Genomic DNA, 24283 nt, shown 5'->3' with positions numbered 1-24283 from the left:
ATTTAGGTATTCTGCAAATAACCTATTTAGAGATATTATTAGCGACCTCTGGAGTAGGTGAAGTTAAACCTGTTTTTTTTTATTTCAAAAGATGGGCTTTTTCATAGAATCCCCACAGCGTGAAAACAGGCCAATACGTCCACACCTACCCTCCAAAGAGCATCCCACCCAGACCCAAGTCCCTAACTTATTCCCATGCTTCACCCACCTAACCTGCATATCCCTGGATACTATGGGGTAATTTAGCACGGCCAATCCACCCTTACATCCACATCTTTGGACTGTGGGAGGACACCGGAGCACCCGGAGGAAACCTACTCAGACACGGGGAGAATATGCAAACTCCACACAGTCAGTCGCCTGAGGCTGGAATCAAACCAAAATCCCTGGCGCTGAGGCAGCTGTGCTAACCACGGAGCCACCATGCCACCCTGCAATTTTCTTCATAAAAAAACTTTGTATATATACAGTCACAAATACAGGTCAGTTCTGCAATGTAATATGTCCAAGGAGCAAACAAATATTGGCGTTTGACTCTATCCAAACAAACCAAAGACATTTCTTAAACAGTCAAGACTATATTTACATGCATTGAGGCATAGGGGTGTTCAACAACTGAATGGACCCCTATTTAAATTCAACATGAAGACCTCAGATGGTGGTCTTTCCCCACTGCGCCTTGTCAGCAGCTGCCCCAAGCATTAGTGAGTCCCTCAGTACATAGTCCTGGATTATGTCAATCTTAAACCCAGCACTCTTGGTCAAGGGTAATGAAACTACCACTGCGCCATAAGATTGAAGACCAGACTTCTACTTTATAGAATCACTCCTCTGTACTCATTATTAGTGATCCTGGTTATTCTCTCTCATTGCACCCCTTTATGTTGTTCGCCTTTTTTCATAGATTCCCTTCAATTTGGAAATAGGCCATTTGGCCCAACAAATCCACACCAAGCCTCCAAAGAATAACCCACGCAGACTCATTCCCCTACTCTATATTTTTCCCCTAACGAATGCACCTAACTTACACATCCCTGAACATTATGGGCAATTTAGCATGGCCAAATCACCTGACCTGCACATCTTTGGACTGTGGGAGGAAACTGGAGCACCCGGAGGAAAGCCATGCAGCCAGAGGGAGAATGTACAAACTCCACACAGACAGTCGCCCGAGGCTGGTGCTGAGACAACAGTGCTAACCACAGAGCCACAGTGCCAATGTGTAAATGTACTGAGTAAATTGCCGTTATTTGTATCACTTTCAATTTCAGATACTGTATTTACTGCCAATGATTAAATTTCCTCTGCACTGGAGGGACCTAAAGGCTGCTGGACCGATTGTTTTAGTTTGAACATCTCCATTCAGAGGCAAATGGGTCCATGAGCCTCTGACCATTTCAAATGCATGAATCCACACCCACTGACTGCTCTCTGTCTCCTGCTGTAATAGAGCTGGATAGAAGCAGAAGGAACAGAATCATAGAGTCCCAGCGGTGTGGAAGCAGGCCATTCAGCCCATCAAGTTCACACCGACCGTCTGAAGAGCATCCCACCTCCCTGCCCAATCCCTGTTACCCTGGATTTCCCCAAGGATAATCCAGCTAACCTGCACATCTTGGACACTATGGGCAATTGAGAATCCAGCTAACCTGCAAATCCTGGACATTAGGTGGATGCTAAAATGACCATAATCTGCACATCTTTAAATAGCACACTCTGTCTTTTGATAATAGTTGTTTTAAAATTTTAGATCGAGCAACAAGATCGACAATTGAGATCACAACCACTGCTGTCATTTTGTTCAGGCATACTGCCTGGTAATAATTTAGTTGTTCCCTTCACTAGACCAATCTTTTGTTTCGTTTATTGCTGTGTCCATTTTCCCTCAAAACATCATCTTTTGACAATTAATTCCCCCTACCTTCAACCTGTTCTAAACTTTACACTTTGTTCTCCCCTGCACCATCCTACATCTCATTTTCCTCCATCTCTTCCTCATATTTTTATAAACTTAGTACCTATTTACAGAGGAACCTCAATTATCTGGCATCCGATTATCTGAATTTCAGATTATCTGGCAAGATATCAAGGTCCCGATGCTTGGCTACACTGTGTTGTCCAGCATTCGATTAACTGAACGTTTGATTATCTGACAAAATACTCCCTGCTCATGTCGTTTAGATAATCGAGGTTTCTCTGTATCTTTTCCAGTTCTGACAAAAACGTCACAGATCTTTAAATGTTATATATCATTCTCTCTGCTCAGAACTGCCCGATGTTTCCAGCATTTTCTGTTTTAATTATATATTGACATTATTTTTGTTCCTCTACTTTCTAAACTGAATGGAAAAATATTCTGAGGGACACAATTTCCATGTGGAGAGGCAAGGATTGATCAAGCATAGTCAGTGTGTCTCTATAAGGGGCGATAATATCTCGCAGGTTTGATGATGGAATTTAAGGAGATGATTACATGGGTGGATAGTGCAGTGAATGCAGTCTACATGGACTTTGTTAAATATTTTACCAAGATGTCATGGGAGAGGGTAATGGTCAAAGTTTATCTTTGCGACTGGAAACCAGTGTCTAGTAGCACACTGCAGCATTCTGTTCCACGTCCCTTAATGTTTGTAGTGCACATTAATAATTCAACATGAATGTAGGGGTTGGTTCAGCAAGTTCACACATGACGCCAAAAATTGGTGATGTGGTAAATGCAAGGGAGGAATGCCTTAGACTATGGGACAACATAGATGGGTTTGTCAGATATGCTTAATAATGAAAAATGGAATTTAATTCTGAAAAGAGAGTGACTTGAGAAAATTAACAAGAGGTGTACATGATGAGGAGTGGTAGTATCCTAGAAGATACAGAGAGCCTTTGTGGTGCACGTACATACATCCTTGAAGGCAGCAGGGCAGGTCTATAAAGGTAGATAAGAAATCAGCTGGGATACTTATATTCAATGCCCTTGACTAATAAAGGCTGGAAGGTTATGGTGGAGCTGTAGAAGACATTGGTTAGGTCACAGCTGGAGCAAGGTGTGCTGTTCTGGTAATCATGTAATGTTAAAAGATTAAATGGGACTCTCTCTCTCTGGATATTAATGTAATATTAAAGGGTTAAACTGCACTGACTGAACATTCTGGAAGTGGATGGGGATGACATTCATGCAGGAATGCGGATGACCCTCACTCCATTTAGACAGTCATTTGCTACTACTCCCCCTACTATTATCAAATTAAACTGTCAATCATTCAATCTCTTCCATTCAGAAGTGCAGTCATAGCCATCACCAGGAGCTTGGTATGTCACACCTGCATTGTCTTCGGGAATCACTGAGTCAGGAAATCGTTTGCATAACGATTCCCCAGGAATAGGGCATTTACATTTACAATATCTCTGAGGATGATCTCATCCAAGCATTATACCTAGGGTAATGTGACTGTTAGGGAGTGGCTGGGGGCTGTCTTAAGTGACTGTGAGGGAGTGGTCAGAGTATCTGTGAGCATGACCCAACTGAACTGTATAAAGGGGATCTGTTTTCTTTGTTCAGGGCCTCACTTTGACTCGACTTTGCACACCTGCGAAGAGGGTCAAAGGGGGTCACTGAGCTTGTACAGGCTTTAATAAACTTTAACTGTTTGCAGTAGTTGGTGTGTGCAAATTGCATCTTGTGTGTGAAACCTCAGGGAAAGAACCTAACAATCATACCAGAGGAAGGATGCGATTGCACTGTGGAGGGTGGAGAGGAGATTCATTTGGAACATGCCTGGGCTGGAGTATTTCAGCCAAGAAGTGAGATTAGTTATGGGTTGTTTTCGTTAGAGCAGCGTAGAACAAAGACAACAAAGAACAAAGAAAATTTACAGCCCAGGAACAGGCCCTTCGGCCCTTCAAGCCTGAGCCGATCCAAATCTACTGTCTAAACCTGTTGGAGAATTCCTAAGCATCTGTATCCCTCTGCTCCTCACCTACTCGTGCATCTGTCCAGACGCATCTTAAATGAATCTACCGTGCCTGCCTCTACCACCTCTGCTGGCAACGCGTTCCAAACGCCCACCACCCTCTGTATGAAGTACTTGCCGCCTGTATCCCTCTTAAATTTTCCACCTCTCACCTTGAAAGCATGACCTCTCGTTATTGAATCCTTCACCCTGGGAAAAAGCTTGTCTCTATCCACCCTGTCTATACCCTTCATGATTTTGTAAACCTCAATCAGGTCCCCCCTCAATCTCCTTTTTTCTAATGAAAATAAACCTAACCTATTCAATCTCTCCTCATAGCCTAGCACCTTCCATACCAGGCAACATCCTCGTAAACCTTCTCTCCAAAGCGTCCACATCCTTTCGGTAATGTGGCGACCAGAACTGTACACAGTATTCTAGATGCAGCTGAACCAATGTCTTGTATAATTTTAACATGACTTGCCAGCTCTTATACTCAATACCCCGTCCAATGAAGGCAAGCATACCATATGCCTTCTTGACCACTCTATCCACCTGTGCAGCAACCTTCAGGGTACAATGGACCTGCACTCCCAGATCTCTCTGCCCATCAACTTTTCCCAAGGCTCTTGTGTTCATTGTATAATATGCTCTAGAATTAGTCTTGCCTAAATGCATCACCTCACATTTGTCTGGATTGAAATCCATCTGCCACTTTTCCGCCCAACCTCCAGTTTATCTATATCCTCCTGTATTCTCTGACAGTTCCTTATGCTTTCTGCTACTCCACCAATCGTCGTGTCATCTGCAAACTTGCTGATCATACCAACAGTGTAATACTCACTGATATTACAAACAACAGTGGCCCCAACACTGACCCCTATGGAACACCACTGGTTACCTTTCTCCATTTTGAGAAACTCCCTTCAACTACTACTTTCTGTCTCCTGTTGCTCAACCAGCTTTCTATCCACCTAGCTAGAACACCCACACACCATGTGACTTCACTTTCTCCATTAGTTTACCATGGGGAACCTTATCAAATGCCTTACTAAAGTCCATGTATATGACATCAACAGCCCTTTCTTCATCTATCAACTTGGTCACTTCCTCAAAGAACTCTATTAATTTGGGTAGGCACGATCTTCCCCGCACAAAACCATGTTGCCTATCACTGATAAGCCCATTTTTTTCTAAATATAAATAGTTCCTATCCCTCAGTACCCTCTCCAACAACTTTCCCACCACCGACATCAATCTCACTGATCTGTAGTTACCCAGAATATCCCTACTTGTACAGGGGGACAACATGAGCAACCTTCCAGTCCTCTGGCACCTCACCTGTATTTAAGGATGCCACAAAGATATCTGTCATGGCCCCAGCTATTTCCTTTCTCACCTCCCTCAGCAACCTGGGATAGATCCCATCTGGTCCTGGGTATTTGTCCACCTTAATAACCTCTAGCCTACCCAACACATCTTCCCTACTTATGTCAATGTGATCCAGAATAATCCAAATTTCTACCTTTAATCTCAAGATTCATCATGTTCCTCTCCTCAGTGAACACTGATGCAAAGTAATGATTCAGAATCTGAACCATTCTCTCAGGTTCGGCCTTCCTTCATATCCTTTAGTGGATCAATCCTTTCCCTAGTTACCTGCTTGCTTCTTATGTAAGAATAAAATGCTTCGGGGTTCTCCTTAATTCCACTCACTAAAGCTATTTAATAACCCCTTTTTGCCCGCTTGATTCCTCTTGTTCTACTCTTCCGATATTCCTCAAGGGCCCATTCTGTTCTTAGCTGCCTTGACCTTATGTACGGTTCCCTTTTCTTCTTGGCGAGTCGTACAATTTCTCCTGTCATCCACGGTTCACGAACCTTGCCCTTCCTATCCTTTGCCTTCAACGGGACATGCCTATCCTGCATTATCTTTGAAAGCCTCCCACATATCCACATTTCCGAGCTCCTGCCTAATTTTCATATAATTGGCCTTGGTCTAGTTTAGTACTCTTCCCTTAGGACCACTGTCATCTTTATCTATGAGTAGTCTAAAACTGACAGAATTGTGGTCACTGTTCCCACAGAAATCCCCCACCACAACTTCTACCACCTGTCCTGGCTCATTCCCCAATACCAGGTCCAATATGGCTGCTTTCCTTGTCGGACTATTGACATACTGCTCTAGAAAACTCTCCTGGACGTTTCTTACAAATTCTACCCCATCCAGACCTCTTATGCTAAGTGTATCCCAGTCAATGTTGGGAAAATTAAAATCTCCCATCACCACTACCCTATTGCCTCTACATCTTTCCATAATCTGTTTACCTGTTTGTTCTTCTACCTCATGCTCACTGTTGGGAGATCTGTAATACAGTCCCAACAATGTGACTGCATCCTTCTTATTTCTCAGCTCCACCCATAATGCCTCACTACTCAAGTCCTCCATAGTGTCCTCCATTAGCACAGCCGTGATATCGTCCCTGACCAGCAATGCAACTCCACCCCCCCCTTTTACTTCCCTCCCTGTCCTGTCTGATGCGTCCAAATCCTGGAACATTTAGTTGCCAATCATCATGCCCTTCCTTCAACCAAGTCTCTGTGATTGCAATAACGTCATACTCCCAGGCACCAATTCAAGCCCTAAGTTCATCTGCCTTACACACTATACTCCTTGCATTAAAGTAGATGCATTTCAGGCCACCAATTCTTTTGCGCTCACCTGCTCTCTGCCCAGTCTTCCCTTTATTAACGCTATCGTCATGATTCTTACAGCCTCCAGTCTCCACCTCACTGCCTACTTGTTTTCTCTTCTGGTTCCCAGTCCCCTGCCACATTAGTTTAAAACCTCTCCAACAGCAGTAGCAAAAACCCCCCCAAGGACAATGGTTCCAGTGTGGTTCAGATGTAGACCGTCCCTTTTGTAATAGTCCCACCTTCCCCAGAACCGGTCCCAATGTCCAACAACTCTGAACCCCTCCCTCCTGCACCATCTCTCCAGCCACGTGTTAATCCTGCCTATTTTTTCATTTCTACGCTGGCTAGCACGTGGCACTGGTAGTAATCCCGAGATCAATACCTTTGAGGTCCTCCTCTTTAACTTCTCTCCTAGCTCTCTGAATTCTTATTTCAGGACCTCATCTCATTTTCTAGTTATATCGTTGGTGCCTATATGCACCAAGACAACTGGCTGTTCACCCTTCCCTTTTAGAATGCTCTGCAGCCAATCGGTGACATCCCTGACCCGAGCACCTGGGGGGCAACATACCATCTGGGAGTACCATTTTCTGCCACAGAACCGCCTATCTACTCCCCTCACAATAGAATCCCCTATGACTAGGGCCCTACGAGTCTTTTTCCCGCCCTTCTGAACAGCAGTGCCCGCCACGGTGCCATGATCCTGGCAATTGCTGACCTTCCCTGGTGAGCCATCTTCCCCAACAGTATCCAAAACGGTATACCTGTTTTGGAGGGAGATGACTGCAGGGGACACCTGCACTGCCTTCCTATTCTTTTTCTGTGTTTTGGTCACCCATTCACTGTCTCCCTCAGCAACTCTAACCTGGGGTTTGACCAGTTTACTAAATGTGCTATCCACGACCTCCTCAGCATTGCGGATGCTCCACATTTTCCTGCTCGTCGGCGCTGCCTGACCTGCTGTGCTTTTCCAGCACCACTCTAATCTAGACTCTGGTTTCCAGCATCTGCAGTCCTTTTTTTTACCTGTTCCACAGTGAGTCCATGCGCAGCTCCAGAGCCGCCATGTGGTCAAACAAGAGCTGCAGCTGGACACACTTCTTGCAAGTGTAAGAGTCAGGAACGTCAACCACGTCCCTGAGCTCCCACATCAAGCAAGAGTCTGAGGTCCCCTGCCATTTTAAGCCTAGCTTTGTATGAACTAACTAAACCCAAACAATGCACTTAACGATATGGAAAAGAAAGATAAAGAAAAAAAGAAATAAAAGCCTTACCTTACAGAGTTTTTTCTTCCAATTAGAGGAGGGGGGGCTGTGTAGTATCTCGGGTTTAGCCACTGCCCAAACATAAATTAAGCCCTAACCTTCCCAGCAGCCCTCGCTTCACTCCTCCTTCTCTCCTCGCCACTCTGTCAAAATGGAGGCTGAGGGAGACATGATTGAACTGTGAGAAATTACAAGGGACAGATTTAGGAAGAAATTATTTTCCCCTTGGTAGAGCAACTAATAACTGGGGGAGGGGCATAGATTTAAGGTAAAAGGCAGGAGAGTAAGAAAGGATTTAATGAAAAAAGTTTCCACTCAGCGAGTAGTCCAAATCTGGATTTAAGTAGTATTTAGAGGATCATATGTTGCAGCAGTAGTGTTCCTACCTCTGAGCCAGAAGTCCCACCTGAACAAGTGGAATGTATAACACATCTCTGATCATTAAAAATATCTGCTGGACGATGGGCCCAGTGGTGGAAAATGGGACTAGAGTAGATAGGTGCTTGATAACAGACTCAGTCACAATAGACTAAAAGGCCTCCTTTGTAATGTAAAACAATATTTCCCAAACAAACAGTTGTTCATCTTGAAGTTCTGTTGAATATTCATTGAGCAAACTGATTTTTTTTTAAATGAATAAACCACTAAGAATCACATTTAACTTCTGCTTTCAGTCTCTATCTGAACAAAAGATGATTAGACGTTTCCTAATTCCAATCACTAGGATTCAGTTTCTTAAATTCTACCTAGGTCTACCTCATAAGAAGGCACACAATGCATTTGATCCAGAGACAAGGTGATACGTTTCTGAGTTGGCTCATCTACCAAACTACACACTTGAAGTTTGGCTGCATATGGCATGATTTTCCAACCATTTAATAGTCAGAAAATTACAACACAACATTTAAGATTGATGCTAGTAAAGTTGTCTTACTAACTAATATTGCTGTTTCTCTTGTTCAGTAAATGCTGTGCCGACGACCTGGCTAATGCATACAACAACAGAGGACAAATCAAGTACTTAAGAGTAGATTTTTACGAAGCTATGGATGATTACACATTAGCAATTCAAACCAAAGAAGATTTTGAAGTTCCTTATTATAATCGAGGATTGATACGTTACAGACTAGGTAACATTTCACGTTTACAGTGTTTCCCCAGTAAAGTATTGAAACTAATTGTTAGATTAGATTGTTAATCATATATTTTTGACATCGACTGTTTTAAAATTGCCTTTAACTTCCATTTCACGGTACATGTGATCACATGGGGGATAGGTCACTGGATCTGATACGTTAACTCTGACTTCTCTCTACAGATGCTGCCAGACCTACTGAGCTTTTCCAGCAATTTTGAGTTTTGTTGACATTGGAAAAGATGGTTTTGCCTTCCACCTGTGCCCTGTGCTGTAATTGCATTGGTTCTGACCAAATGTCATTCAGAGCCTGTTTTTGTATGGATGCCCCAGAAAGCACCTCCAGTTGATCACATGAACTCATTAATACCAACTCTTATTTCTGCAAAGAATGAACCTTTGTAATGTTTTTTTCCAAGAAATTTCTAAATAAACATCCTATTTATCTGAAACTTTCAATTCCAACCCATGGTTCTATTGTTAAAATAGTGACTGCCTCTTCAGTCACCAATATCCTAGACCCATCACCAGCTGAAACAGCATCATTTCATTGAACCTTGAGCTTAATACACAGGGTCCAAAAGGAGCAGAGAACAACACTGATGACATCCAGTGGCTCTTCCATTTTAACCAAGTCACTTGAGCTAAGTGGTTACTTCAGAGAAACTTTCAATCCTCTTTGAAGAGGGACAGACAAGAAAAAGTTACAACTAAAATAAAACATTCACACCTCAGCTCGAGACTTAGAAGTCATGAATATGAACATAATTCAGCTCATTTTTAAAGAAATGTTCAAATTCAGAAGAAATACAGAGATCTCCAGGAATAGTCGAAGAAATTGGCATTAATCTTCTAGGTAGTTTTACTGGTCGTATTATTTGCAGAGTGGAGTTTGAATTATTGCCAGGGAAGCCTCAGCAAAAATGATTTGATGCAACCAGTAGATCACCTCCGGTCCTGGGAGTCCAAGTATCCTTATCTTGTTTTATGCATAAGTATACCCAATGGAAATCACAGTAAATTGTTGAGATGTGGAAACTGGTAAGGTCAATTAGTCAGTGGATGGAGTGTGAATGTTAGAGTGTAGACCAGAAAAACGTGAATGAGGACTCCAGACAGCCTATGCAACAATTTGATCCAAAATTAGGAGATCTATTCAGAAACAAGGTGTTTCCTATCTTATCTTTTCCATTCTAGATCATAACTTGATCAGAGAAGGGTGAAGACATTGAAAAATGTACCATTTCTTACTTTTAATTGCTCTGTCCTTATTTTTAATTAATCAGTTGTTCGCTTTGGCAAAAAAGTTAGAAGAATAGAAATTTACTATCACGTGTACTTTTACCCAAAACGTCTGACAAGTCGTCCCATCATGGCACCTAAAATCAACAGCAAGCTGAGTAGGATTGCAAGGTGCAGAGGTATCTAAGTACAGCAAGTAACTAAAAAAGGTTAATGGAACGCTATAGTTTATTGCAAGGGGAATGGAGTACAAAAGTAAGGGGATTATGCATCAGAGCAATAGTGCAATCACATCTTATTTATGGGAGGATGTAAATGTGTTGGAGATGGTTTTTGGGGGTGTATGGAATTGGAATAAGCGGTTTGTTTTCTGATGAAATGTTGGAGAGACTGAGGTCATTTTCACTGGAGTTCAGCAAAGTGTGAAGTGATTTGTTTGAAGTTTATCAAATCCAGAGTAGATTTGACAAAAGGGGTCATTTTTTAAAGACTCAAAGTTGTCCTTTTAGAAGAGAGATCAAAGAATTGTTTTCCCATCGAGGGTTGAGAGACTTTGGAACTCGGCCTCAGAGGGCAACAGAGGTGAAGTCATTGAATATTTTAAGGAAGATGCATTCCTGTTAGACAAGACAATCAAAATCTGAGGTAAATGGGAATGTAGAATTCAAAGCACAAACAATTCCACCCTGATTTTATGGAATGTTGGATGTTGGCCCAGGGATCCAAATGGCCTAACTTTCAACTCACATTTGTGTAAAATTCTGAATTTTTCAATTGCTAACTCTAACTTCTATGTCTCTTCACTGGACCTGCCTCCAGAATGTTATGACCTCTCATTTTTCCAAATTCTTGTTTCCTTTTGACAGCTCTGAATTCTTCCAAGGCCTGGTCACCTAAAACTCAACACTTGGTCCCATATTTTGGGAGGAATCTTCCTACATCTTCTAATTCTGAACAGATCAAAGCTAAAAAAATGGTTTCATAAGCAATTGTTCATCCAATTCTACCCTCCAACCTTTCACAATATGTTTTCTCTAATTTGTTAATTTTCTAAAAATCCGAACTCCTCTGAATATGTGTTCCATTCCTTTACAATCTAAACATATTGTCCTGAATGTTCTCTTCCTTCCTACATTTCCAGTGTGCTGATATCATTTACACGATCTTGCATTTTGTAGCTCACTTCTCTGTCCACATTTATTTTCACTTGTTTCTCTTTTATTAAACTGGGAGGTTCCAAACTGGCATTTCCTGATTTACTGTTTTTTTCCCTTCAACTTTGATTATGTCCTATGCTATTATTCCTGATGTCTTGTTCCTTATTGAGCAGCTAAGATCTACAAATACTACAATACTACAACTTTGGTGCTTCATTTGATTGAAACAGTTAATATTTGTTGGGAGTGACCACTGCATTGTTTTTGTGGAGCTGCAACGTTCTGTCCTCACGTTAATGTTACTTTCCACTGTGTTATGTGGCACTACTATCTTCTTAATGGGAAATTTTGAACAGGTCTAGCAATTAAAGACTGTGTATCCGTGAGGCACTGCGTCTATCAGCAGCAGCAACAGATTGTGCTCCAATAGAATCTGAAACCTCATGGCCTGGTATATTCCCACTCAATCATTACCATCAAGTCAGGGGATCAACCCTGTTTTAATGAAGACCGCAGAAGTGGACCCAGGAGTAGCAAAAGGAATACCCAAAATGATGATGTCAATCTGGTGAAGCTATCAAACAGGACTGTGTGTATGCCAAACTGCAAAAGTAGCAAGTGATACACATAACTAAGCAAATTCACAACAAATGGATCAAATCCAAACTCTGCAGTACTGCCACATACGATCGTGAAAGCTGTTGGATAATGAAACAACTCACTGGAGATATTTGTAAAGTCTCCTCCTCCCAAAGATGGGGAAGCCCAGCAAATTATTGCAAAATAGAAAGCTGGAGTAGTAGTCGCAGCCTTCAGCCAGAACTGCCAAGTGGGTGATCCACGTCAGCCTCTTCCTCTGGAGGTCCCCAACATCACACATCTCAGTATTCAGCCAATTTGTTTCACTCTTACAGGATATTGCAAGGACTATGGGTCCTAACAACATTCCGACAACAGTACTGAAGACTTACGGTCAAAGACTTACTGCTCCCCTAGCCAAGCTCTCCGAACATGATTACCAATGCTGACATCTACCTGATGATGTGAAAAATTGCCCAAGTATGTCCATTACGCAAAAATCCAGTCTGGCTAATTACTGGATTACCCTATCAGTCTACTCTTGATCATCAATAAAGTGACGGAAGGTGTTATCAACAGGGTTATCAAACAGCACCTGCTCAATGACGCCCAGTTTGGGTTCTGCCAGAGCCAGCCAGCTCCTTACTGGATTGGTCCATGTTCAAACCAAGGCTGCAAAGAGCTGAATTCCAGAGGTGAGGGGTGAGAGTGACTGCCCTTATATCAAAGCCACATTTACCAAAGTGTGACATCAAGGGGACTGAGCAAAACACAAGGCATTGTGATTCAATAGGAATGCTCTCCGTTGGTTGGAATCATACCTGGCCCATAAGAAGATGGTTGTGGTTGTTGGAGGTCAGTCATCTCCACTCCATTACGTCTCTGCAGGAGCTCCCCAGGATAATGTTCTAGGCCCAATTATCTTTAACTGTTTCATCAATGACCTTCCCTCCATCATAAGGTCAGAAGTGGGAATGTTCATTGATGATTACCCATGTTCAGCACCATTCACGACTCCTCAATCAATGTCTAATTGCAGCAAACATAGTCAATATCTAAGCTTGGGTGACAAGTGGAAAGTAAAACTCATGCCACATGAATGCTAGGTAATGAGAATATAACATTACTCCTTGATATTTAGCAGCATTGCCAACACTGAATCTCTACTATCAACATTGTGGGCATTACCATTGATTAGAAACTGAACAGGTCTTATAAAGTCAGAGATTAAGGTTCCTGCAGTGAGTAACTCACCTCAAGAAACCTGACACCATTTAGTTCAAAATTGCGTGCTTGATTGACAACACATCCACAAACATTCACTCCTTCCATCCGGCTCAATAGCACCAGCATGTACCATCTATAAAATGTATTGTAGAAATTCACCATGGCTGTTTAGATATTACCTTCCAAACCAGGCTCACTGGCTTCTAGAAGGACAAGGGCAGCAGATACATGGGAACACCCCCATCTGCAAGTTGCCCTCAGAGCCACTCACCATCCTAACTTGGAAATATATTGCTGTTCCTTCAGTGTTGCTGGATCAAACATTTTGGAACTTGCTCCCCAATAGCATTGTGGGTTTACCTAGACCAAATGGACTGTATTGGTTTAAGGCAGGAGCACATTGCGACCTTCCTAAGGACAATTGAGGATAAGCAACAAATGTTGATGCAGCCAACAGTGCCCAATATTAAAAAAAAGTAATGTTCAGTGTCAGCTTCTGTATATTAAAACTGCTTTTGGCAGTCCTGAGAGAGTACAGTCTACCATCTAGTGGCTAGGCAGAGGTTTGTTATGTCATTAACCCTGTGTGCAAAGGAGTTAAAATGGGCATGGAGTTCACTTTGATTAAAGCAATTGTGCCTTTGTTTACAGATATTTCTGCTTGAAATATATTGAGTTGAAAATGCAGTTTGTTCCTTGCCATTTCACTGCAAAAAAAGTCAAATGAGATTCATTAAAATTAACATATGCAAAATGTATGCAAAAGCTTTCTGTAGCATCTTGCCATTTTCACTCAATAATACCTCTGAGTCCCCTTTTCAAAGCACACATGGTGCCTAGTTTGGCTATATAATTGTCCCTTGGTGTTGAGAACCCTGGGATTCCTTAATTATTTGGGAATACCATTGTAGCAAGTCAAGGAAATAATCCACTGCACCCTTCTCAGAATGACTAGACATAGACCATGAATAAAGCCATACTGTGTCAGTAACATTCCACATTCAAATTTTTTTTTAAAAAGACTTGTGTATTAACCTTTCATGCTTATTTCTAACAATAGGATTTTTAATTCAGAGTCTTCATTAAACATAATTTTCACATTTTCTGTGACAAAACTGCTGGAAACCTTAGAAGTTAGCAATTGTGAAAAAACATTATTCAGACATTATGTCAAAGAAAAACAAACTGACTTGCTATTTTTTCCTTTATAGGACTTTTTGACCAGGCATTGGAAGACTTCAGGAAAACACTGACTTTGAATCCAGATTTTAAAGATGCCAGATTGAGTCTCGAACAGACACTAATAGATAAGAATGAAAAAGCAAGCAGAGGATACTAGAGATATGGTAGTTGGATTACAAACATTGGTTGGGTGTGTGTTACTTTTAACTTGTGTGTTTTATTTTTAAATTGTGTTCCTAAATAATCCTTAAGTTTAAAGTTTATGAATGTACATTTAATGCAAGCATTGCTGAGGAATATAGAGATTTTATTATTAAATCCCACAGAAAATCTCACAGCAGGTCATTTTTATTTTTGAATCTGATGCTATTGCCTGTGAGTCAATCCCAAACAAGTTTCTGTTTCAGGAAGTGAATTGTATCTTTGGATTTGGGAGGTGCCAGTGTTGGACTAGGGTGGACAAAGTTAAAAATCACACAACACCAGGTTGTAGTCCAACAGGTTTATTTAGAAGCGAGTGCTTCCAAATAAACCTGGTATTGAGTGATTTTTAACTGTATCTTTGGAGGTAGCCTGCATGTGTGTTGAACTTTGAGTGTAATCTACTGTCCAAGCTGGATACTAGGACACCAGAATATCATGTCCCAAAATGATGCATATTCAGATTCATCCAGATTGTTTGTCACCACATTGTTGCAAGCCCAGAAGATACAGCTATATTTATTTTGTAATCTGGCTAGGGACCATTAAACTTTATTTTTAAAATAAACAGAGATCCAGGGGGCTTATGATGAGACTATAGCGTCATGATACTACTTATTAGAACAGACACCAATAAATTTTAAAATGTTAGAACAGTAATACAACTTGCAAAACATATACAACTTGGATTCCACCATGCAGAATTAATGTTGTAAAAATGGGTATGATCAAAGACCCCACAGTGCACATCAAAATGCAAATATGATCAAGACAGATATTGCGAATTTCTCAGCAATTCCACCCGACATTAATGAAACAATCGGTCATTAATTCTCAGAAAACTTCACAAAAAATTACACTTCTTCAAATTTCCTTCCTTCCTCTCTCCCACAAGAACTAATCCATCATGGATTGCCTCAACGTTCTAGATGATCTCCCTCCTTTCCTGAGTCTCTACTCCCTTGGACTCCAGCACTCATGAGTATATCTATAGATCTTCTGCAGCAGCTAGACTCAAAAAATGAGCCAGTGCTGCCTGAGGATCCTCCCAGAGTTCCAATCTTACTCAAGCAAATACTGTTTGAGAGCTTTCCGACTCAATTGTGTTCCGACCACACCCACACCATTCAGCTGCACTGAACTATTAATGCTGACAGAACCATAGTGGGCGGCACGCTTAGTGGGCGGCACGGTGGCACAGTGGTTAGCACTGCTGCCTCACAGCGGCAGAGACCCGGGTTCAATTCCCGCCTCAGGCGACTGACTGTGTGGAGTTTGCACGTTCTCCCCGTGTCTGCGTGGGTTTCCTCCGGGTGCTCGGGTTTCCTCCCACAGTCTAAAGATATGCAGGTCAGGTGAATTGGCCATGCTAAATTGCCCCTAGTGTTAGGTAAGGGGTAAATGTAAGGGTATGGGTGGGTTACGCTTCGGCGGGGCGGTGTGGACTTGTTGGGCCGAAGGGCCTGTTTCCACACTGTAATGTAATGTAATGTAAAAATGTAATGTAATGTAATGTAAACCGTGAGTTTCACACAGCTTCCACACCATAGTGCCAGCAACCCTTCCACTTGCTCAGATGCCCTGAATTTCAGGTTCTTGACTCCAATACTTAGCTACCTATTAATCCTGAGTTCCTGAGCACAGAGCTATCCAACTATTCTTGAGTCCTCACCTAGCCCCCTATACAGAATCTATCCTTTAGTATAACAAATGGCAATTCTTCTGATGTGAAGTTTGGTCATTTTCTTGTTTGTCTCCCATATTCCATTTTCTCCAATGATGTCTTTAAACTCCTCTTCAGTGGCGCCAAACTGCCCTTGGTGACTGTGACGATACAATGGCCTTAAGTGGTCAGTTTTGTCATAATTTTCTTCAAACAAATGTTTAAGGACACAGGTATTGATATGTCAATTGAAAACTCGTAAAGTAAACAGCTTGAGGGATCTTGGGCTTTTTTATAAAAAGGTTGGGACAATAGGAGCAGCTTGGATGGTTATGGTCAATCTTCCACAGAACCAGGATTTTTAGTTTCTTAGTTTCAGTAGCAGTTATTGCTGGGTCTGCAGTACATCTCTCCCTGCTACACCCTGCGTTCTCTTGATGTTTTTCCTTCTGGGCTGCCGGAGTTGCATGTCATAGAGTCATAGAGATGTACAGCACAAATCAGACCCTTCGGTCCAACTAATCCGGGCCGACTAGATATCCCAACCCAATCTAGTCCCATTTGCCAGTACCCGGCCCATATCCCTCTAAACCTTTCCTATTCATATACCCACACAGATGTCTTTTAAATGTTACAATTGTACCAACCTCCACCACTTCCTCTGGCAGTTGTTTCCATACATATACCACCGTCTGAGTGAAAAAGTTATCCCTTAGGTCCCTTTTATATCTTTACCCTCTCACCCTAAACCTGTGGCCTCTAGTTCTGGACTCCCCCACCCCAGGGAAGAGACTTTGCCTATTTATCCTATCCATGCCCATCATGATTTTAAAGACATCTATGAGATCACCCCTTAGCCTTCGCGCTCCTGGGAAAACAGCCCCAGACTGTTCAGCCTCTCTGTATAGCTCAAATCCTCCAATCCTGGCAACATCCTTGTAAATCTTTTCTGATCCCTTTCACGTTTCACAACATCCTTCTGATAGGAAGGAGACTACAATTGCACGCAATATTCCAAAAGTGGCCTAACCAATGACCTGTACAGCCGCAACATGACCTCCCAACTCCTATGCTCAATACTCTGACCAATAAAAGGAAAGTGTACCAAACATCTTCTTCACTATCCTATCTACCTGCAACTCTACTTTCAACGAGCTATGAACTTGTACTCCAAGGTCTCTTTGTTCAGCAACACTCCCTAGGACCTAATCATTAAGTGTGTAAGTCCTGATAAGATTTGATTTCCCAAAATGCATTTTCTATCCAAATTAAACTTTATCTGCCACTCTTCAGCCCATTGACCCATCTGATCAAGATCCCGTTGTAATCTGAGGTAACCTTCTTCGCTGTCCACTACACATCCAATTTTGGTGTCATTTGCAAACTATCCTGAATCAGTCCTTGCCTTTCCAAGTACTTGTACATCCTGTAACTCAGGATTCCCTCCAACAACTTGCCCACCACCGACGTCAGGCTCACTGGTCTATAATTCCCTGGCTTGTCCTTACCACCTTTCTTAACAGTGGCACCATGTTAGCCAGCCTCCAGTCTTCCGGCACCTCACCTCTGACTATCGATGCTACAAATATCTCAGTAAGAGGCCCAGCAATCACTTCCTTAGCTTCCCACAGAGTTCTAGGGTACACCTGATCATGTCCTGGGGATTTATCCACTTTTATGCGTTTCAAGACATCCTCCTCTGTCATATGGACATTTATCAAGATGTCACCATCTATTTCCCTACATTCTATATCTTCCATGTACTTTTCCACAGTAAACACTGATGCAAAATACTCGTTTAGTATCTGCCCCATCTCCTGCGGCTCCACACAAAGGCCGCCTTGCTGATCCCCCTTGAGGGACCCTATTTGCTCCCTAGTTACCCTTTTCTCCTTAATGTGTTTGTAAAAACCCTTTGGATTCTCCTTAACTCTATTTGCCAAAGCTATCTCATGTCCCGTTTTAGCCCTGCTGATTTCCCTCTTAAGATTACTGCCTTTATACTCTAAGGATTCACTCGATCTCTCCTGTCTGTCTATACCTGACATATGCTTCCTTTTTCTTAACCTAAACCAGAATTCCTCTAGTCATCCAGTATTCCCTACCCCTACCAGCCTTACCTTTCACCCTAACAGGAATGTATTGGTTCAAAAATCCCTGTACAGGAATCCCTGTTCAAAAAAGGGAATAGGGATAACCCCGGGAATTACAGGCCAGTTAGTCTTACTTCGGTGGTAGGCAAAGTAATGGAAAGGGTACTGAGGGATAGGATTTATGAGTATCTGGAAAGACACTGCTTGATTAGGGACAGCCAGCACGGATTTGTGAAGGGTAGGTCTTGCCTTACAAGTCTTATTGAATTCTTTGAGGAGGTGACTAAGCATGTGGATGAGGCAGTTGAAGTCAACCTTCCTGAGGTAGAACAGGTAAGTGTTTGCACTTGATGCGGATAACTGGTCCCGTCTTGGAAACTGGTTTCTGCTGAGCACAGACGAGAGCATGATTTGAGGTGGGAACTTGACTGTCAGAAAAAGCTCCCAAGAAGCAGCTCCAAAGGAATTTTGAAGTCTGGCAGCACTGAGGGACTTGCATCTCAGCAAGTGCCTTCAGCTTTGAGCCAAGGGGGAAGTGGGTGGAAGTGTGGACAAGCCCCTGATCTCTCCTCGTGATGCTCTCTTGGGTGCAAAGCTCACCACCTCTTCTTGAAAGTGGTCCCTTTGAAGACAGGTGCAGGCAGCAGCCGCTTGAGTTCCTCCTCTTCACCCCCCCCTCCATTAGCCCTCCCCACCATCACCAACGACATCTGCCAACACGGATGAGGTTGGAGACGATGTGGTTTTGCCAAGAGGCTCCTTCACCTCATCCCAACAACAGTCTACTCACTCTCACTGGATGTCATTTCTCTGCTTTGCAGAGAAGATTTACCAGGATGTTGCCTGGAATGGAGAGGAAGTCGTACGGGGATAGGTTGAGAGTGCTAGGCCTTTTCTCGTTGGAACGGTGAAGGATGAGGGGTGACTTGATAGAGGTTTATAAGATGATCAGAGGAATAGATAGAGTAGACAGTCAGAAACTTTTTCCCCGGGTACAACAGAGTGTTACAAGCGGACATAAATTTAAGGTGAAGGGTGGAAGGTATGGGGGGATGTCAGGGGTGGTATTCTTTACCCAGAGAGTGGTGGGGGCATGGAATGCGCTGCCTGTGGGAGTGGCAGAGTCAGAATCATTGGTGACCTTTAAGCGGCAATTGGATAGGTACATGGATGGGTGCTTAAGCTAGGACAAATGTTCGGCACAACATCGTGGGCCGAAGGGCCTGTTCTGTGCTGTATTGTTCTATGTTCTATGGTTCTGGACTCTCGTTATCTCATTTGTAGGGTCATAGAGTCACAGAGATGTACAGCATGGAAACAGACCCTTCGGTCCAACCCGTCCATGCCGACCAGATATCCCAACCCAATCTAGTCCCACCTGCCAGCACCCGGCCTATATCCCTCCAAACTCTTCCTATTCATATACCCATCCAAATGCCTCTTAAATGTTGCAATTGTACCAGCCTCCACCACTTCCTCTGGCAGCTCATTCCAAACACGTACCACCCTCTGTGTGAAAAAGTTGCCCCGAGGTCTTTTTTATATCTTTCCCCTCTCACCCTAAACCTATGCCCTCTAGTTCTGGACTACCCCACCCCAGGGAAAAGACTTTGTCTATTTATCCCATCCATGCCCCTCATGATTTTATATACAGCTGCAACATGACCTCCCAACTCCTGTACTCAATACTCTGACCAATAAAAGGATAGTATACCAAACACCTTCTTCACCTGTAACTCCACTTTCAAGGAGCTATGAACCTGCACTCCAAGGTCTCTTTGTTCAGCAACACTCCCGAGGACCTTACCATTAAGTGTTTAAGTCCTACTAAGATTTGCTTTCCCAAAATGCAGCGCTTCTCATTTTCCAGCCATCCCTTTACCTGCGGACATCTGTCCCCAATTAGGTTTGAAAGTTCTCGCATAATACCATCAAAATTAGCCTTCCGCCAATTTAAAACTTCAACTGTTAGATCTGGTCTATCCTTTTCCATCACTATTTTAAAATTAATAGAATTATGGTCGCTGGCCCCAAAGTGCTCCCTCACTGACACCTCAGTCACCTGCCCTGCCTTATTTCCTCAGAATAGGTCAAATTTTGCACCTTCTCTAGTAGGTCCACATAAGACAATTAAGACAATCTGTTTCCTGAATTTACCTTTGCCAAAGGTGTGTTTGTGGGATGTTACTATGTTGGAACAGTTACCATTTAGTAGCTAACTAATCTATTATTCTTTAAGTTTTCCAGTAGTGTTATAGCTAAGCCAACTTTTTTCTTTATTCTTTTGTTGTATTTTAGTTAGGGTGTGCGGATAATGTGTATTTTGTTTCACAGCTGGCTGTTTGTCCAATCAAATTACATCTGGAATGCAACATCTTACGCTTACCTTTAAAATAGAAAAAAGTTAGGGTCTAGTCTACTCTCTTAATATAATATGAGGGAGTCTGGTTTGATCCATAACATGGTCTAATGAAAACCCTGCACACCCCCTCCACCCGTTGAATGGAGACACCTAGCAACACATGGAACAGTGTGCTCTAAATGTTACAATTCTCACGTCACTAGCGTCTACCCATCAATGCTTATTTTAAAAGAAGATTCATCACACAGGACAGTTGATTTCACTCAGCAGTTATTTTCTTTCAGTTGTTTTTCATGTTTGGGCTTTGTGTGAAACTTTATAAACCAGTTAATGGTCTATGAGCTTGCAACATAAATATTTATGCTCATCTTACAAATAAGTCTCTTTGCATGTTGTACATGCCCGCGAAATAACCCGCTGCATTTGCAGTTCAAAGCTCATTATCAGAAAGGGACAGCATGCCACAATAAATTCAACTTCAAATGTTCCTTTTTGTGCTATTTTGGGTCCATTTGAGTTAAAAAACAAAATGAGCAAGATTTAAAATTATGTGACCTCACAGATGACAAACTGTTCTTACAACGCCCAAGTCATTTCTATGTAATTACTTTGAATTTGATGTGAGCATCTTCCTCTCTAGTTACTACTGAATCCTTTATTGGATTTATTAATAACTACCTCATAATTGTATTCATACATTTTGGACAGCTCCTTCAGTTGGAAACATATTTATTCCAATTATCTTTCACAGTCACGAACAGTTTTAAAAATGTCTGTCTGATCAGCCCTAGCCATTCCCCTTTCTAGAGAGAGTGCCCACTTTCATCTGTTAGTTCAGAGTTCTTGATTCTATTATTACCCGTCTCCTTTGTCATCCAGAGAGCTCTGGATTGGTTTATCTGAGCATTTCCTTTTGAGGGACAACATCCTGACTTTATCCAAATCATCTCCTCTTGAAAGCAGCCTGTCATTCAGCTCCTGTTGTTCCCATGAGCCTTTGGTTCCAGCCTATTTGGCCCAGCTTCATTCTTGGCCTGTGGAGGTTGGTTGACCTCCAGTTAATTATTTGGATTGACTCATAATGTTTACTACTGTCACCCCAAATCTTATGACCCCCCCTGCCAAATGTTCCTCCACTGTCACTTGATCTACCCCATTCACAAGAACCATGTCTAGCAGTACCACCCTTCTTGCTCGATTGGACACATGAGAAATTCTCCTGAATACACAATCTAGGAATGCCTATCCCTGCAGCCACTACCCTACCATTTATCTCAGTGTGTATGTGTAATATAATGTGTAGATAAATATCCCCATTCTAACTGCTCCACAATGTTTATCCCTCCCTAATTCCCTTGCAGACTTGTTCTTCTGCATTTCTCCTGCTAACTGGTCTGTAAATTACACTGAGCAAAATAGTTGCATCTTTCTTATTACTTAGCTCTAGCAAAGTCTATCTGCCCCCCAGCTCTCTGAAACATCATCTTCGTGCAATACTCTTAACATGCCATCTTTTTGCCTTTCCTATCTTTTCTGAAGTTGAAAATGTGTTGCTGGAAAAGCGCAGCAGGTCAGGCAGCATCCAAGGAGCAGGAGAATCGACGTTTCGGGCATGAGCCCTTCTTCAGGAATCTTTTCTGAAGGTCTTGTATGAGTCAGGTCTCCATTATCACAATCCCACATGGCAGTAGGAACTAGGAGCAGAAGTAGGCCATCTGGCCTTTCGAGCTTGCTCCACCATTCAATAAGATCATGGCTGATCTCAGCTTCACTTCCCTGTGTTCTCACTGTACCCTTAATTCCTTTATTGTTCCAAATAAAAACTATCTTATCTTTAAAAACGTTCACTGAAGTAGCAAAAACTACTTCCCTGGGCAGGAAATTCCATAGATTAACAACCCTCTGGGTGAAGAAGTTCCTTCTCAATTCAGTCCTAAATCTATTCCCCCTAATCTTGAGGCTTCACACTCTTGTCCTAGTTTCACCTGCAATGGAAACATCCTCTCTATGTCTATCTTATCTATTCCCTCCATAATTTTGTGTTTCTATAAGATTCCCCCCACCCAACCATTCTTCCAAATTCCAATGAATATAATCCCAGTTTACTCAGTCTCTCCTCATAAGTCAACCCCCTCTACTCTACCACCCTAGTGAACTTCCTCTGCACCCTCTTCAGTGCCAGTACATCCTTTCTCAAGTGAAGAAACCAAATCTGCACACAGTACTCCAGGTGTGGCCTCACCAGCATCCTATACAGTTGTAACATAACATCCCTGCTTTCAAACTCAATCCCTTTAGCAATGAAGGACAAAATTCCAATTGCCTTCCTAATTACGTGTTGTACCTGTTCCAACCATGGTTCCCATATTCAGGTTAAAACCTCCCAAGAGCACTAACAAAATACCAGCAAGTAACTCAGTCCCAGCTCTGTTCAGATATCACTCATCTGGTTTTTATAGCTGCCATCTTCTCCAGAGCCAGTCCCAGTATCCCAGGAATCCAAAGCCCCACTTCCTGCACCAGCTTTGCAGTCAGTCAAACACATATCTATTTTATGTCCATTTCTGTCCTCACTTGCATGTGGGAGTAATCCGAGATTACTAATGCTCCCTAAATTCCTGTTCTGATGGCAGGACCATATTCCCTCTTCTGATTTTGGATATTAGCACCAAATGTAGGCCACAGCCTCTGGCTCTTGGCCCTCCCCAGAAGAACATCCTGCCACCGATAAAGTCTGGAATTAAGAATCTACTGATGACCATGAAATCATTATTGATTGTTGGAAGAACCCATCTGGTTCACTAATGGCCTTTAGGCAAAGAACCTGCCATCCTCACCTGGTCTGGCCTACATGTGACTCCAGACCCACAGCAACGTGGTTGACTCTCAACTGCCTCTGGAATGGCCTACCAAGCCATTCAGTTGTACCAATCGCTATAAAGTCTCATAGAAATGAAACCCAATGGACCTGGCATCGAACTGGGCACCAGAAAAGACAATGGCAGAAACAGCCCTGTCAACCCGCAAGGTCCTCCTCACTAATATTTTGGGAAGTTAGTGCCAAAATTGGGAGAGCTGTCTCATAGACTAGTCAAGCAACAGCCTTATATAGACATACTCACAGAATCATACTTTACTGACAATGTCCCCAACACCACCATCACCATCCCTGGATATATCTCGGCCCACTTGCAGGACAGACCCAGGAGTGTTGGCGGCCCAGTGGGATACAGTCGGGAGGGAGTCCTCAGGTTACCTCAGATTACAACAGGATCTTGATCAGATGAGCCAATGGGCTGAGAAGTGGCAGATAGAGTTTAATTTCGATAAATGTGAGGTGCTGCATTTTGAGAAAGCAAATCTTAGCAGGACTTATACACTTAATGGTAAGTTCCTGGGGAGTGTTGCTGAACAAAGAGACCTTGGAGTGCAGGTTCATAGCTCCTTGAAAGTGGAGTCGCAGGTAGATAGGATAGTGAAGAAGGCATTTGGTATGCTTTCCTTTATTGGTCAGAGTATTGAGTACAGGAGTT

The 24283-nt window shown here is 42.5% G+C and overlaps 1 protein-coding gene across 2 annotated transcripts in view; it reads left to right on the top strand.

Moving 5' to 3' along the window:
• The window catches only part of ttc32 (tetratricopeptide repeat domain 32), a 35665-nt gene that overhangs the window by 362 nt on the left and 11020 nt on the right, over nucleotides 1-24283 (top strand). For both annotated transcript variants that reach the window (XR_006309359.1, XM_043676494.1), the window contains exons 2-3: nucleotides 8873-9039; nucleotides 14461-14621. Coding sequence is in view for 1 of the 2 variants with exons in the window: in XM_043676494.1 (XP_043532429.1) it covers nucleotides 8873-9039; nucleotides 14461-14588 (295 nt within the window). In the remaining variant the exon portion in view is untranslated. The remainder of the gene's footprint in view (nucleotides 1-8872; nucleotides 9040-14460; nucleotides 14622-24283) is intronic.

Source organism: Chiloscyllium plagiosum, chromosome 3 (genome assembly GCF_004010195.1).
Source record: "Chiloscyllium plagiosum isolate BGI_BamShark_2017 chromosome 3, ASM401019v2, whole genome shotgun sequence".
Lineage (NCBI taxonomy): Eukaryota > Metazoa > Chordata > Chondrichthyes > Orectolobiformes > Hemiscylliidae > Chiloscyllium > Chiloscyllium plagiosum.
Note: the sequence above shows the minus strand (reverse complement) of the source record. Positions and strands in the feature narration are given on the sequence as shown.